The 15,000-nt window shown below is 47.4% G+C and overlaps 2 protein-coding genes across 3 annotated transcripts in view; both read left to right on the top strand.

Moving 5' to 3' along the window:
- camkmt (calmodulin-lysine N-methyltransferase) overlaps positions 1-15,000 on the top strand; it is a 121,399-nt gene that overhangs the window by 69,433 nt on the left and 36,966 nt on the right. The gene's annotated exons all lie outside the window — the stretch shown is intronic.
- LOC308328291 (kelch domain-containing protein 3-like) lies at positions 3,901-5,118 on the top strand (the record flags this gene model as incomplete). The annotated part of the gene is made up of 1 exon (XM_080782060.1): positions 3,901-5,118. The coding sequence occupies one exon, from the start codon at positions 3,901-3,903 to the stop codon at positions 5,116-5,118; it is 1,218 nt and encodes a 405-aa protein (XP_080638186.1).

Below are 15,000 nucleotides of genomic sequence, written 5' to 3'. Positions count from 1 at the left end.
CCCCTGTTTAAAATGAATGGATAATATCATGCCTTTCACAGTTCACATCTCAGTCTCCATTCCGTTTCTCTTTCTATCACTCTCTCTATGGCTGTCTATCAGACTCTCCCTCACCTCTCTCTCCCTCTCTCTCTCTCTCTCTCTCTCTCTCTCTCTCTCTCTACCAGTTTATCACAGCGTTGTTCTGTTTTGTCTGATATGGGGCACCAATGCATTTTTATTTCCTATCTCTGTGGCTGTTCTTTCTTTATTCAAGACGGTGTGAGCGTGATAGAGAGTTTGTCTTGGTGAAAAAGGCATGCATGTCTTTGTCCCTAGAAAATATAGGGTGTGTGTGTGTGTGTGTGTGTGTGTGTGTGTGTGTGTGTGTGTGTGTGTGTGTGTGTGTGTGTGTGTGTGTGTGTGTGTGTGTGTGTGTGTGTGTGTGTGTGTGTGTGTGTGTGTGTGTGTGTGTGTGTGTGTGTGTGTGTGTGTGTGTGTGTGTGTGTGTGTGTGTGTGTGTGTGTGTGTGTGTGTGTGTGTGTGTGTGCGTGTGCATGCGTTCACTAAGTGCTGCTCCCTGGCTTCCTTGGGAGTAAATCAGCTCTTTAACTAAGCAATACAATTTGTAACCACTGGCAACCAGCGAGCCAATGACGTACCTCAGCTGCCTGATTGACAGCTGACTTTGTCCCAGTTTGTGCTGGTAACACGGGGCAACAAATTGGTCTTGTCGGGTGATGATGGAGTGACTGATGCGTGTGTGTGTGTGTGTGTGTGTGTGTGGGGGGGGGGAGAGAGAGAAAGTGGACAGGCAGACAGAAAGAATGAAGAGAGCTTATCCCTCCCACTCAATTACTGACCGTGTGTGTGTGTGTGTGTGCGCGCGCACGCACACACTTCCACGTCCCTCCCTTCCACTCATGCCCAGTTCTGGCAGAGGGCCATTGTCTATCTGTCTGCTGTCAATTACAGTCCAGTTCAATGTAGTCAGTCCATTCCACTCTACATACAGTTAATAATGTCTGTGTTGTAACCAACTAGATCCCAACTGAAGAGTGAAGTGATGTCTCTCTCTCTGTGTCTCTCTCTCTCTCTCTCTCTCTCGAAGTTCCATGATCTCGGAAGCAATACGAGTAATACTGAAAAGTTTTGTTTCTGTAAAGCCCAAACCACACCAATGGGTCGAGACGCAACAAAATGGTTCCAGCGTTCGTCCCAGCCGCATGTCCTGTTGCGAGTAGACCCATGTAGACCCATGTAGACCCATGTACGTAGATGCATGTAGACGCAAGTCGAACCGAATTGATTCGATTAGTTCAATTCAATGGATGCTTGCAACAACATGGGTCTACAATCTACATGGGTCTATACTCGCAAGCGTTTGGTTGCAAGGAGTTGCATGGCGACCCGTTGGTGTGTAGTTTTGGCTTCATAGGCATGTAGAATCATGCTAGACAACAATACAACAGAACAGGTTGGATAATGCTTTTGGTACAGTAATATCAGAAGATGACTGGCAACTTAACTTACAGGTGACATGGAGTCTTTGCCGGAAATGTGAATGGATAGATGTGATGTGTTGATCAAACCTATAAGTCTCTTGTCCAGAGTGAGTCCAAGATATGTGAAACTGTCAACATGTTCTACTGAAATGGGTTAAGACTAAGAGTGTGGAACGGAATGGAATATGGAAAATCAGACAGATCCGTCTTGATCACTTGACTATAGAGATAATGTTTATATACCGATTTGTGTGATGCAACCCACTTTGATAAATCCCCATTTCCATATTATGAAATATTAAACAAACCATCTGTTCCTATAATTACAGTGCCATGCTCTCTGCGGGATGGCTTTATTAGCAATCTAGTGACAAACACGCGTGCACACATGCACGCACACATCAGAGGGGAGGAGGACACGTTTATTTTTCTCGTGTCATGCACGCACAGACACACTCGCAACTCCTTTGCATTGACCAGTGATGATGGAGGTTAGTCCTTGTGGAAATAGTCAGTGAACCCAGGGGTCAGTTTGCATTATGTTTCGGCGGGGCTGTATGAGCGACTCGCGACTCGCTTTTGTGCACGTCGGGACAATAGACCCACTCCAAGGAGAACCCACGACGGCTGAAAGCAAGTAGCATTTTATACCTGCCTTTCTGTATACGAATCGTGTCCTTTAAGAAAATAAATACATCGTCGATTCGTCACAATCCAGCGATTGTGCGAGAGCACAGTACACAGCGGCGGACGGCTGCACTATAGCCGCCCACGCCTCCCCACTGTCAGTTTATGACCTCTCGTGCCGACAGACGCCTTCTCCCGTTTGCCCACAGAAAAGACCTTCTCTGACTCAATGGAGGCACGGGAAGAACTAGAAGAAGGTTAGGTATTTGTTTGGGGCGTGCATTGTTTGGCACTGAGTGATCATAGAACTACAGTAGCAGTTAATAGCCAATATAGGCAATGACTTACAGTAGACTTGTTGTTGTGTGTTGTAGGTATGATTTATCATGAAAGGATCACGAAGAAAAACAGTCCAAGGTTGATGATGCGTCATGCTGCTTCTGAATCAAGTATACAGTGTACTGTATGTGCTATTCTATAATGTATTTTTAATACTATGAGGGAATGTTCCTCTCAACGTAGTGAAAATGCGCGCGCAAAGTTTCACAGAAATGTGCACCGCGTTCCTGAGTTGCGGCAATTTTGCTCAGAAAGGCCGGGCCACACCTTGGCTGCAAACCTTCAGTGTCAATCTGAGAGAGAGAGAGAGAGAGAGAGAGAGAGGGAGAAGAAGAGAAGGAGCCGGATGTGGACGATGAGAGTTCAATGGCGACGGAGAGAAAGACGCGGCCCAGTGCCTTTCCATTCCCCATGGGGGTGAACGCCATTGGCTTCCAGAGGCCTGTCGTTGTCCGGAGCTTTCACTGTGATTGGGGCGTACGTTCGAGTCGACAATTCACTCAAGTCCTCTCTCTTTCTTTGTCTCTATCTTTCTCCCATGATCTCTCAATCTCTTTCAATATCTCTCGCATGCACACACGCACACACACACACACACACACACACACACACACACACACACACACACACACACCTCTCTGTCATGCTCTCAGGGTAAATAGCATGTTTTTTGTAATGCAGTTGAACTCACCATAATATGACTTAATCGTCTCCACCAGTGCCCGCCCGTCTGTGTACAGCTAGTCGCCGGCACCGTTGGCCCGGTCAATGCCAAACTGTGCACACACACACACTGAGTCCCTGGATGCCAACGATGAGCCTTTGCCTTGCATTTTTCACGTCTGCTGGTTATAGCGCCACCATGAGGCCATTTCTGTAGATTACTCGTACACATTTTATTCATACATCTCGCAAATCAGTATACACTATCTCAATAGTCATGTGATCAACACGGAATCTCTCTGACCCGAATAGAAAAGCTGTTATTACCATCTTGGCCATTCACAAGATCACGAGATTTGATTAAAGAGCATCAATCCATCTTTTTTTACCTTATTTTAGCTTCTGGCGCTGGCCTCCATAGGCCTCCCATGGTAGAAACAGCCTACAGTACATTAGTATCCTCATGTCATTAGTGGTTTTTAGCTCTCAGAATGGGATAAAGTACGACGTTGGGAGCTTAATAAAACATTAATTCGAGGTCGCACTAAGCATAATGATCGTCCGATTGGCAGTTCCACTGCAGCCACGAGCGAGGCTGGCGTGGAAATGGAGGACAATCACTTCCAGGTTGGTCAAAACACGACCAATGACCGATTGGCCCGGCTTTGCGTGACACCTGTGCCAATGTAGGAATATATAAGAGGTGGCTCGCGCAGCAGGACTCCATTCTTCTACAGAGTAACCCTCCGTGAATTCAGTTTGATGAACCCTGGTGCCGCCGTGTGATATGTTGCGCTGGACGCTGCATTTGAAAGGAGGACCAGAGAGAGACTACGACCATGCTGCTGTGGCAGTGGGGCACAAGGTTTACTCGTTTGGTGGCTGCGACGGGGAGACCAGTAAGACCCCCAAGAGGATTGACGTGTACGTCTTCAACACAGTGTCTTTGCGCTGGACGAAGTTGCCCGCGGTGACAACCAAAAGCTGGGGACTTCTGGAGGTTCCCTCCAGGCGCCACAGCCACACCGCCGTACTGATAGAGAACATCATCTACATCTGGGGGGGAAGTACGTCCACGACCGAGTACACTAACGTGCTTTATGCGTTTGACGTCAACACCCACAGATGGTTCAAGACCATGGTGTCCGGGTGTGTTCCAGTGGTGAGGTTTGGCCACTCGGCCTGCATCTTGGGGAAGGCTATGTATATCTTTGGAGGATACACCGACCAGCTGACTGGATGCACTAACGACATCTACAAGTTGGACACCACCTCGATGATCTGGTCTTTAATCAACACCAGAGGCACTCCAGCGCCGGTGTCATTCTATCACTCTGCCACCATCATCGGGACTAAGATGTATGTGTTCGGGGGCCACGGGGACCAGGACAACAACATCAGAGTGTTCGACACGGACACCAATTGCTGGCTGAGCACGCCTTCCGCACAGGTCATCCCGGAAGGCCGCGCGTTACACTCGGCCTTTGCTTACAACAACGAGCTGTACATATTCGGTGGCAAGAATTGGCAACTGGTCAAGACCTTCAACGACCTGTGGAAGTTCAATCCGGAGACGTGCTCCTGGCGGAAGGTCGAGTACAAGGGCAGAGGGCCGTGTCCGTGGATGTATATGATGGGCTGTTGCCTGGTGGGAGATCGCACCGTCCTCTTCGGAGGATACAGATACACGTCCGTTCCGAGGGCCGTCGAGGATCACGGAGACGACGCCAAGCTGTCCGACCTGTACATCATAGACCTGAGTCCTAGTCTGAGGACGCTGTGCAAGCTAGTGGTCATCGGGCACCGCCTGGAGACGTCGGCGCTCCCGCACGACATCCGGTGGGAACTGGAAGCCATGACTACTAGTTGCAAAGACGACGACGGCCCGGACGACGACGACAAAGAACAAGTTCCGGCTCATGAAACGGAACTAATGGAAATCATGACGGAACAAATGGAGATTCTAGTGATCGACCCACCGGCGAGAACTAAGCAGCATTATTGAGGGCAATGGAGACGACCACCTGAACTGTGCCACGGGCAGACACGGCTGCAAATGAGAAGGTCTCTAAGAATAGACGTAACTTCTTTGAGCAGTTGATTTCCATCAGGAATGAATGTAGAGAGACAACAAAGAGATACTTTGGACAAAACAAAAAGGACAGTTACAGAAGATGATTTCAGGAAACGGATGTTTGTAAGACAGAAGTACTGGCAGTAGGAGAGGAAAATGACTGCAAAGGTGGAGACCTTTGTGTTTTTTTTCATTTTTTATTGACATCTTTTTTCCGTCAAACTTTCATTGAAGATGAATTACAAATATTTTAGAGAAACGACATTATTTGAATCATGTGGATCTAAATGTGGGCAAGCTTAGGTTTCAGTGATCACAACCTCTTGGACTTAAAATATAAAGATCACACCTGTGTGAAGTGAGGGGTGCTCTTGTCATCGTACATCATCATACATCGTCTCATTCCGGCCAATCACAATTTGAGTCCTCACCTTCGTCATCAATGTACACTCAAAATTGTCCATTCATTGTCAATGGCATTTTAATGTTTAAGTAGGTTGTGCACATCACACCAAAAGCTGGACATAGGAGGGGCTAGCGCCCCTCAAAAAGCTATGGCCAGCAAAATAATTACTTGCGCAAGCAGAGCGCGCAAGTACTAGTTTCGTCCAGGACGATGTTCGATGCGTATGCGCCGTCCCAGCATATGACGTAATGACTACTTGTGCCTGATACGGCAGTGGTGCCAGATTACATACATGTATACATAGGAGCATTACCTTTAATCCTCCCGACACTAAAACATATCGTCATTACGTCACCATTGAAAACCAATTACACCCTGGCATTGGGTCCTTTAATCCACATCTTTATTACGTCATCATTGAGAGCTAGTTATACCCTGACGTCATATGCTGGGACGATACATACGCATCAAAAGGGGTGCAAAGTAACCACAGTATACCGCTAATCAACTTACAAATTACATACACATAGAGGCATTTCCTTTAATCCACCCGACACTGATATGTACACACATATACGTCACCATCGAAAGCCGCCACTCATGCATATGAGTAATGACTACTTGTGCTTGATATGGCAGTGGTGTCAGATTACATACTGCACATGTATACATGGGGGCAATCACTGATCGACATATACGTCACCATCGAAATTTCAAACGTTCTTTCACAGAGAAGCTGAGATTTGACAGTTTGTAGTGGTCGACAGTACTTGCGCGCTCTGCTTGCGCACTAGTAGGCCAGGCCTACTTGTTTGCAACAAGCAAGTACGTAGGCACTCGACAGAGTGCAGTTCTAGTTAAGTCTGTGTTTGACTGGATAGCTGAATTCCTACAATGACCACAATGCTTTGGTGCACTGCCCCACCTTGTGGAGAGGGGGAAAAGAAAACTTTATTTATTTCTTTGTTGCAACTGAATGGCTGGAAAATGTAAATTAAGAGTACGTGGTGCATGCATAAACTTTCCTTAATGATTATATCTTGTTTCAGTATTCATTTATGATATATTTTCTCTATTATTAAGGTTATCTTTGCATTCAGTTTGTATTGGTGGTGGGGAGGGGGGCGGGGCGTGGGTCGCGAGACATTTCCGTGTGTCCCCAGTTAAAAAAAGAACCCCTGATATACAGTACAGTATATGAGCAAAAACATTTACTGTTGTGGTTCCTTTTGGCATGCATACAAGGTCTGGTGTTTATCAATCAGCGCTTTGTAAGATTAGCTGTGGTTGTCAAACTGGTTGTTTGCTGTCACCCCCTTCTATAGCTCTCCTTACACGCACGCACGCACACACACACACACACACGCACGCACGCACGCACGCACGCGCACACACACACACACACACACACACACACACACACACACACACACACACACACACACACACACACACACACACACACACACACAGTGTAGATGACAGTGTCAGAGGAATAGAGGCCGGTACAGATTAGAGTATAGAGCAGATTATGGTATAGGTCGCCTGTCGCCACACACACATAATAGACACTGAAGCCATGGGAGGTGAAACCAATGCATCCATAACCACACCTCTAGTTGAGAAATCCAATTCCACTTGTTTTCATCTGGACAATTGATCTCGTCTGGTGTGAGGGAGGCAGAGGGAATACTGTCAACAGACAGAGTCAAACCCTGGCAAAACTATACATAACCAACCAACCAACCACCAAGGCAATTCAAGTGTGTGTGGAAGCATGAATGTAGCCTATGGTCCATGTATACATGTGCATGGAAAGGCATGGGTAAATGGAGTTGACCAAACAAAATGGTTCCTCTGACGGATATCTGCCGATTTTGACAGATATCCGATTATTTGTTCAAATTGACAAATTGACCGATGCCGATTATCATACACTTGTCGTACAGTAACTGTATTCTAATTGCCTGATGTATTAGGCCTATTGATGCACATATTGGTTCAAACAATTGTCGTTTTTATTTAACATATTTCCAACTTGTTGACCCAAAGCTTCTCCATAAAATGTGGATTGAATCTGCAGCATTCATCATCACAAAAGTATTTTTCAGCTTCATACACACACCGCACACACAGTCGCGCGCGTGCGCACACACACACACACACACACACACACACACACACACTTACACATGCGCGCACACGCACACACAATTATGCACATGCACACGCACACAGCAATACTTTTACACAATCACTTGTATGTTTGCATGCTGTATACCGTACCACTATTATAAGTATAAAAAATGGCAGGCAGACATCTTTTCTTACACCGTTTCTTCCTGTTGACAAACCTCTCATCAGCCACTCTTTCCTCTAACCTCTCTTCCTCCCTGTCGTCCTCCTCATACCTTCATCTCTCATCTCTCCTCCCCATGCTCTCTTCCTGCCCCTTTGCCCTGTCAATCCTCCTTTAATGTCAGAGCATCGTTAACCTCTCTCTATTTCAACCCCCCCCCACCCCCTCCTCGCGCCCCCCCTCCCACAGCCATTTTCTGTCTATAGCTCTCTATGCAAATTGTTTATTTATTTATTTATTTGCATTAACATTCAGCCATATAACTAGATAGTCATGGCTGCAGGTGTGACAACCCTGTAATTTCACATCCTTTGCTTTTTCGCACGGAAGTATAGAGACAGAGAAATAGAGATGCAATCTAGCACGGGGCAATCTATGATCTGTGTGTGTCCGTGTGTGTGTGTGTGTGTGTGTGTGTGTGTGTGTGGGGGGGGGGGCATAATCTCATATGGTTGTCACAAGCCCGTGCCACTCCTCCCTATGCTAATCAATGAATGAAGTCCTGCAAAGCCCTGCATCTTCTCTTCGCTAAGCCCCCACACCACAGGCTGATATGTCTATTAGACACACATCAAACTCTCTCTCTCTCTCTCTCTCTCTCTCTCTCTCTCTCTCTCTCTCTCTCTCCAGACTTAATTCTCTCCCTTGATCGATCACCACCACCACTCTCTTTATCACGCTTTCTCTTTTAGCACCGGCCTTATATGTTTGTCTCTCTGCCCTTCCATATGACCCTCTCCTCCTTTTGTGCCCCATCCATCCATCCATCCATCTCTCCCTGACCCCCCCCCCCCCCCACCTTCTCCGTGTTTCGCTCCCCCTGTCTCATCTCGTCAGCACCAGCCTCTGTCATTTTCTGTGGCCCCTTCCTTCCCACCAGCACCCCACATCCAGATATATATATATATATATATATATACCCCCTCCTCATAACACATGGGATTCAACACGACATGGAGACCGACAGGTTTGTGTGTGGGCGGGCAGAGAGCCAGAGTCACGGACCAGACTCGGTCAGACACACCAGAGTCCCACTCGCAAGCAGAAAGACGGACAGACATGCACGCCAGTCAAACAGGCGGTCAGAAAGACAGACAGACAGACAGACAGACAGACAGGCGGTCAGACGGTCAGCCCTGGCATTCTGCAGCTAGATAAGTAAGCTATCAGAGGAGGGGGGATAAATAGCAGAGTAAAGATTGGCCCCGGCCCCCTTCGGAGAGGAGCGGGGGGCCACAATGGCAGGCATGGCGCGCAGATAGACCCCCGCTCTCTCATTATAACACGCCTAATCCAAAACCATGTTTGCTCAGAGAGAGAGAAAGGAGAGGGGCCACGCTTATCAGAGTACTGCACCCCGCGCGCGCGTGTGTGCGTGAGCGCGTGTGTGCGTGAGCACGTGTGTGTGTGTGTGGGAGAGAAAGACTGTTCATGCACACATATTTATGTGTGTTAAAATGAGTCCATTGCGATGGAAAAGGAGTGTCTCCCTGGCAGACTCTGGTGACCAGAATGTAGATGTCTATCACGGCATGCTATACGTGTAAAGATTTGAGGCACATTATCACGATTTTTCAAAAATAGCAGACTGACCTACAAGTTCATAGCGTGGCACTCTGTGCCGCGCTATGAGCTTGTAGATCTGCTATTTTTCAATAGTTAAAACACCAAAAGGGGTTCCCGGCCATAATGGGATAACCCATGCTTTCCGGGTTTGTACTGTAAACACAAACATTGAAGACAAAAGTGAGGACGGAAAAGTGAAGGAGCAGACACGGGTGTGATTATTTTAATTTTTAAGTGAATGATGAAAGTAATTTTTGTGGCTCAAACCAACAATTCTAGTCCTGTCACAATTATTACATAATCGCCACATCGCAATTATTTGAGATCCTTTGCAATTATTTAATCGTTTCCATGGTGAGAAAGGTTCATACTTTTTTAAACAAGCCACATACGTGGGCGGCTGTGTAGCTCAGGAGGTAGAGCAGGTCGTCCAATGATCCGTGGGTCGGAGGTTCGAATCCCGGCTCCTCCTGTCCACATGTCAAAGTGTCCATGGGCAAGACACTGAACCCTACATTGCCTCCAATGAGTCGGTCGGTGTGAGCTCGCCACCATTGGTGCTTCACCTCCCAATGTATGAATGAATGAACATTGTAAAGCGCTTTGAGCACTTGGACAAGCGCTATAAAAATGCAATTCATTATTACATAGATGGCTGGGTATACTCTACTGTGCGCAGACTCGGACCGAGAGGCGCGGTGACACACCAGACTGGTGATGAGTCATTTTGACGACCCATGAGGTTCAGCTCAAATCATGGGATAAAGGCGTGCATGCCGACACGCTGCTGGACTCCATACCTCGCTCACTGGCCTCGTCTGTCCCAGGACAGGCAGTGAAGTCCTGGACTCCATACCTCGCTCACTGGCCTCGTCTGTCCCAGGACAGGCAGTGAAGTCCTGGACTCCATACCTCGCTCACTGGCCTCGTCTGTCCCAGGACAGGCAGTGAAGTCCTGGACTCCATACCTCGCTCACTGGCCTCGTCTGTCCCAGGACAGGCAGTGAAGTCCTGGACTCCATACCTCGCTCACTGGCCTCGTCTGTCCCAGGACAGGCAGTGAAGTCCTGGACTCCATACCTCGCTCACTGGCCTCGTCTGTCCCAGGACAGGCAGTGAAGTCCTGGACTCCATACCTCGCTCACTGGCCTCGTCTGTCCCAGGACAGGCAGTGAAGTCTTGCTTGGCATGCGTGGCTCCCGTCCAGAGCTCCGTTCAGAACATGTACAGAGGAGTCCAGCATGTTTCTTCCTCAATCTCAAAATGGTCTCTATGGGTTCTGAATAGCACCCATAGGTACCTTTGCTAGACACAGCCCCAGATTCTGGAGGATGGCCTCGGCCATATCCTGATCCATATGTTTGGCCAGGCTATAATAGTAAAATTTGAATACCAGACTTTTACTCGTATAACTCGTATCTAGATTGTGCCGTTCACTCAAGTAAAACATTTGAGTATGCATGTATTTTTTGACACGGTTCACTCCCCATACGCGCCAACCACCACATACTGTTGTATACTTTCTCATGTGCACCCTTCCACACACATATACTGTACTATGTGCAGCCTTCCCCACTCATGCACACACACACACACGGTTGCATAGCGCCCGGTGCCGTTGTGTGTGCACTGTGCTGGTGGGCAGTAATCCGAGCCTCAGCTAAAGTAGGCGTGTGAGAGGACAGATTGTCAGTTGATCATGGCCAGCCGAGGGCCTTATCCCTTATTGGATCGACCATGGAGGAGGCTTAGGAATTATCTGAAGCCTTCGCTTAATGTGGGAGACAGATCACCGCCGAAGAGGGCTGCCGTGTGTATCGTGCACACACAGACACACACACACACACACACATGCACACACACGCGCTTTGGGCCGAAGTGTGTGCAGGGTGAGAGGTTGAGAGAAAGAATGTGAGACAGACAGACACAGTATAGAGACAGTTGGTCTGGACCTATGAACAGTATGCATAGTATAATATTCAAAGAGAAAGATACAGTAGGTAGATATGTGTACAATCGGGAGGGGTGTGTGTGTGTGTGTGTGTGTGTGTGTGTGTGTGTGTGTGCGCGCATGTGTGTGTGTGTGCGTGCGTGCGCCCGCATGCAACATCACACCCCACTTAACCTCATCTTGACACTCTCTCTCTCTCATTCTTTTGGTGCATGCAACCCTTCACCTCTTTCCATCGCTTCTTCAGTTGTTTTGTGCTTCTCCCCTCTCTCTCTCTCTCTCTCTCTCTCTCTCTCTCTCTCTCTCTCTCTCACATGTCCTTAAGACTCACTCGGTCACTCCATCTACTCCTCCTCCTTCCCCATCTCCTGCCATTCACTCTCTCTCTCTCTGATTCCTTCATCCTGTTCTTTTCTCATATACCTTCCTCCACTCTCTCTCTCGTTTTCCATTTCTTCTCTCCGCCCTCCTCCAGCCAATCCCTCCATCCTGTGTTCTGTGATCTATCTATCGGAGTATACTGTTGGAATTTAAGCTTCATCTGTGTTTTCATTCTGCTCATATTGACCACTTAAAACACTGTAATACTGTACGTTTTTTGACCGGGATCCCCCCAGGGGTCTATATACCTAGTACTAAAAAAACAGGGGTTTTCAACCTTTTTGCTGTAAATACAAATCTACAGCTACAATAACCTTAGTAATAGAGAAAATACATGTACAGTACATATAGGCCTATGTCAATTCTTAAATTCTATTTTCCATCCATTGAGTTGCAGAAAAAAAAAAATATATATATATATATATATACCGGTATATTAGAGATTCAGAATATAATGTGACGACCCCCGGAGTATTCACAAACCTGTGTGTGTGTGTGTGTGTGTGCGTGTGCGTGTGCGTGCACAGGCATAAACGTGCGCACACAACCTGTATGTGAGTAACTGCATATTGGTAATGGTAATAGTTGGAAAGACTTGCTCTATTTTGAGCTAAACCGCACACACACGCACACACACACACACACACACACACACGCACACACGCACACACGCACGCACACACACACACACACACACAGTGCTGCTTTCCAGCCTCATCTAGTAATTGAAGGTGAGAAATAATTTCATTATCCTTAGGAAGAGTAATCTGCTCTCTTCTCCTGATCCGTTCATTTCCTTCAGTGCACCTCGACCTGGACCACACACACCTGGCGCACGCACGCACACACACACACACACACACACACACATCTACCAACGCACGCACGCACGCACACATCCACGCACGCACGCACACATCCACGCACGCTCTCGCGCACGCACTCACAGATGTATGGTCCCACTTACTTACAACTGTGTATACTGTACCTGTATGCCCATATTTATCAAATGTGCACGCAGACACACACACATCATGCGCGTGTGCGCACACACACACACACACACACACACACACACACACACACACACACACACACTCACTCCTCTCACCCTGTGCTGTTAATGTTATTGGACTCAGGGATTAACCATCAAATTCACATATGCTTTACAAAGCTTTATTACTATTACTGCACTCCCTCCCTCTCACTTTTTTAATGTCTCTCTATTTTTGAGGGTCGTTAGCCCCTCCTATGCCCAGCTTTGTGTGTAAACACAAACATTGAAGATAAAAGTGAAGGCTGAAAAGTCGTGATTGGTCAGAATGATGTACGGTATGGTGACGTATTGATTGATTGTAGTCAATACAAAAACTGCTACTTTGTGGACGGAACTATATGACAAAGACTTGTTCATAACCGTTTTCAATTCATCAGACAATGTATGATAATAAGAGCGTCCCTCACTTCACACGGGTGTGATTTTTTTTGTCAGTCATTGAAGTAACAGTCCCAATCCAACATTGAGGTAACAGTCCCAATCCATATCTGACTGGAAAAAGTAACAAAACAGACAACAACAGACAAAAAGTACATACCATTTTAGCACTAATGGTGACATTTTGTCACGAATAACGTTTGTTATTACAGTCACATATATATAGACAAGTTGAAACGTTTTAGGTATATGCATGTTTCTCTCCAAATGCAGAGCCACTCTGGCTGTGTGTGTGTGTGTGTGTGTGTGTGTGTGTGTGTGTGTGTGTGTGTGTGTGTGTGTGCGTGTGCGTGTGTGCGCGCGTGTGCGTGCTGTTTTGCTGGGTCAAGGCAGAGCAGGCCTGTTTTTATTTTTTAATGGAGAATAGGAATAGTTGGACGTTTTATCAATAGGCATTATTAAATCCAGCTTGCTTGAGCTAATCCTGGCGGAGCGGAGCAGGGTGAGAGACAGAGAGAGACAGAGAGAGAGAGAGAGATGGAGGGTAAGAGAACGAGAGCGGTGATGTCTGCACTGGGAGGTGCAGAGAGACTGGCTGTAAGCTGCTTATTATATTGACGACTGCCTTTTCCCCCCTCCTCCTGTGCCCCCCCCCCCACCTCGCTCACTCCTCGTTTTTGTGCTGTCCACCTATCTGTCTCTCCTCTCCTCTCCCGTGCTCTATCTCTCTCTCTCTCTCTCTCTCCCTCTCCACATAGCCCCTTCTGTATCCCCATCCATTCCCCTCATTCACTTTCAGCCCTGTGTGTCTCCCTCTGCCTCGCTTCTCACGAGTGCACGCATGCATGTGCGGTCGCACGCGGAGAGCCGGAGAGACACACGAGCATGACGACATGAAGGAAAAATAACCCCTCTTGTTCAAAGCCCAGACGCTGAAGCTCAAGTTTTATTCAAATGAGTGTTTACTTCTTCTTCTTCTTCTTCTACTGGCAAGAGGTGTGTGTGCGCGGGCGCGCGGGAGTGTGTGTGTGTGTGTGTGTGTGTGTGTGTGTGTGTGTGTGTGCGCGCGTGCGTGCGTGTGTAAGCGCACACACGTACAGCGAAAAGGAGAAGGGCTGACAGTAGGTGATAAGCCAGACAGGCCTGCACGCTGTGATTATCACCCACTGGACCCCTGTCTCTCTCTCTCTCTCTCTCTAACACAGACAGACACACACACACACACACACACACACACACACACACACACACACACTTGCATAGTCCATTGAGAGTGTGTTTGGGAGATTTACGGCAGACAGACAGACACTTGGATCACAGGCACGGTGGAAATCACAGGAGAAACAAGCACACACTGAGAACAGTGAATAATACACTACATGAAATGTCTCTTGTAAAGTGTTTGTGTTTTGTAGCTGTCTAGAACAGGGTTCTGTATAGCTGTACACACGGCCACATCTCCAGTGTTCATTTAACACTGTTAAAGTGTCAAATTGTATTGTGTACCGTGCATATGTCTGTATATGACCAATCATTGCACTCGCCACTATGTGCATGACATGGAAGTCGTACATCTAGTACAGTATACCGAGCCATTGACATGCAGGTGCTGGACGCTGAGATGTCCAGATTTGTGAGATGCCCCTACTATACATACTGTACACCCATACTGTAGGACGCGGTGTCACATGCATTGCACAGTGCCAGGAAAGACT

This window comes from Protomyctophum bolini (genome assembly GCF_963924005.1).
Source record: "Protomyctophum bolini genome assembly, chromosome: 14".
Lineage (NCBI taxonomy): Eukaryota > Metazoa > Chordata > Actinopteri > Myctophiformes > Myctophidae > Protomyctophum > Protomyctophum bolini.
Note: the sequence above shows the minus strand (reverse complement) of the source record. Positions and strands in the feature narration are given on the sequence as shown.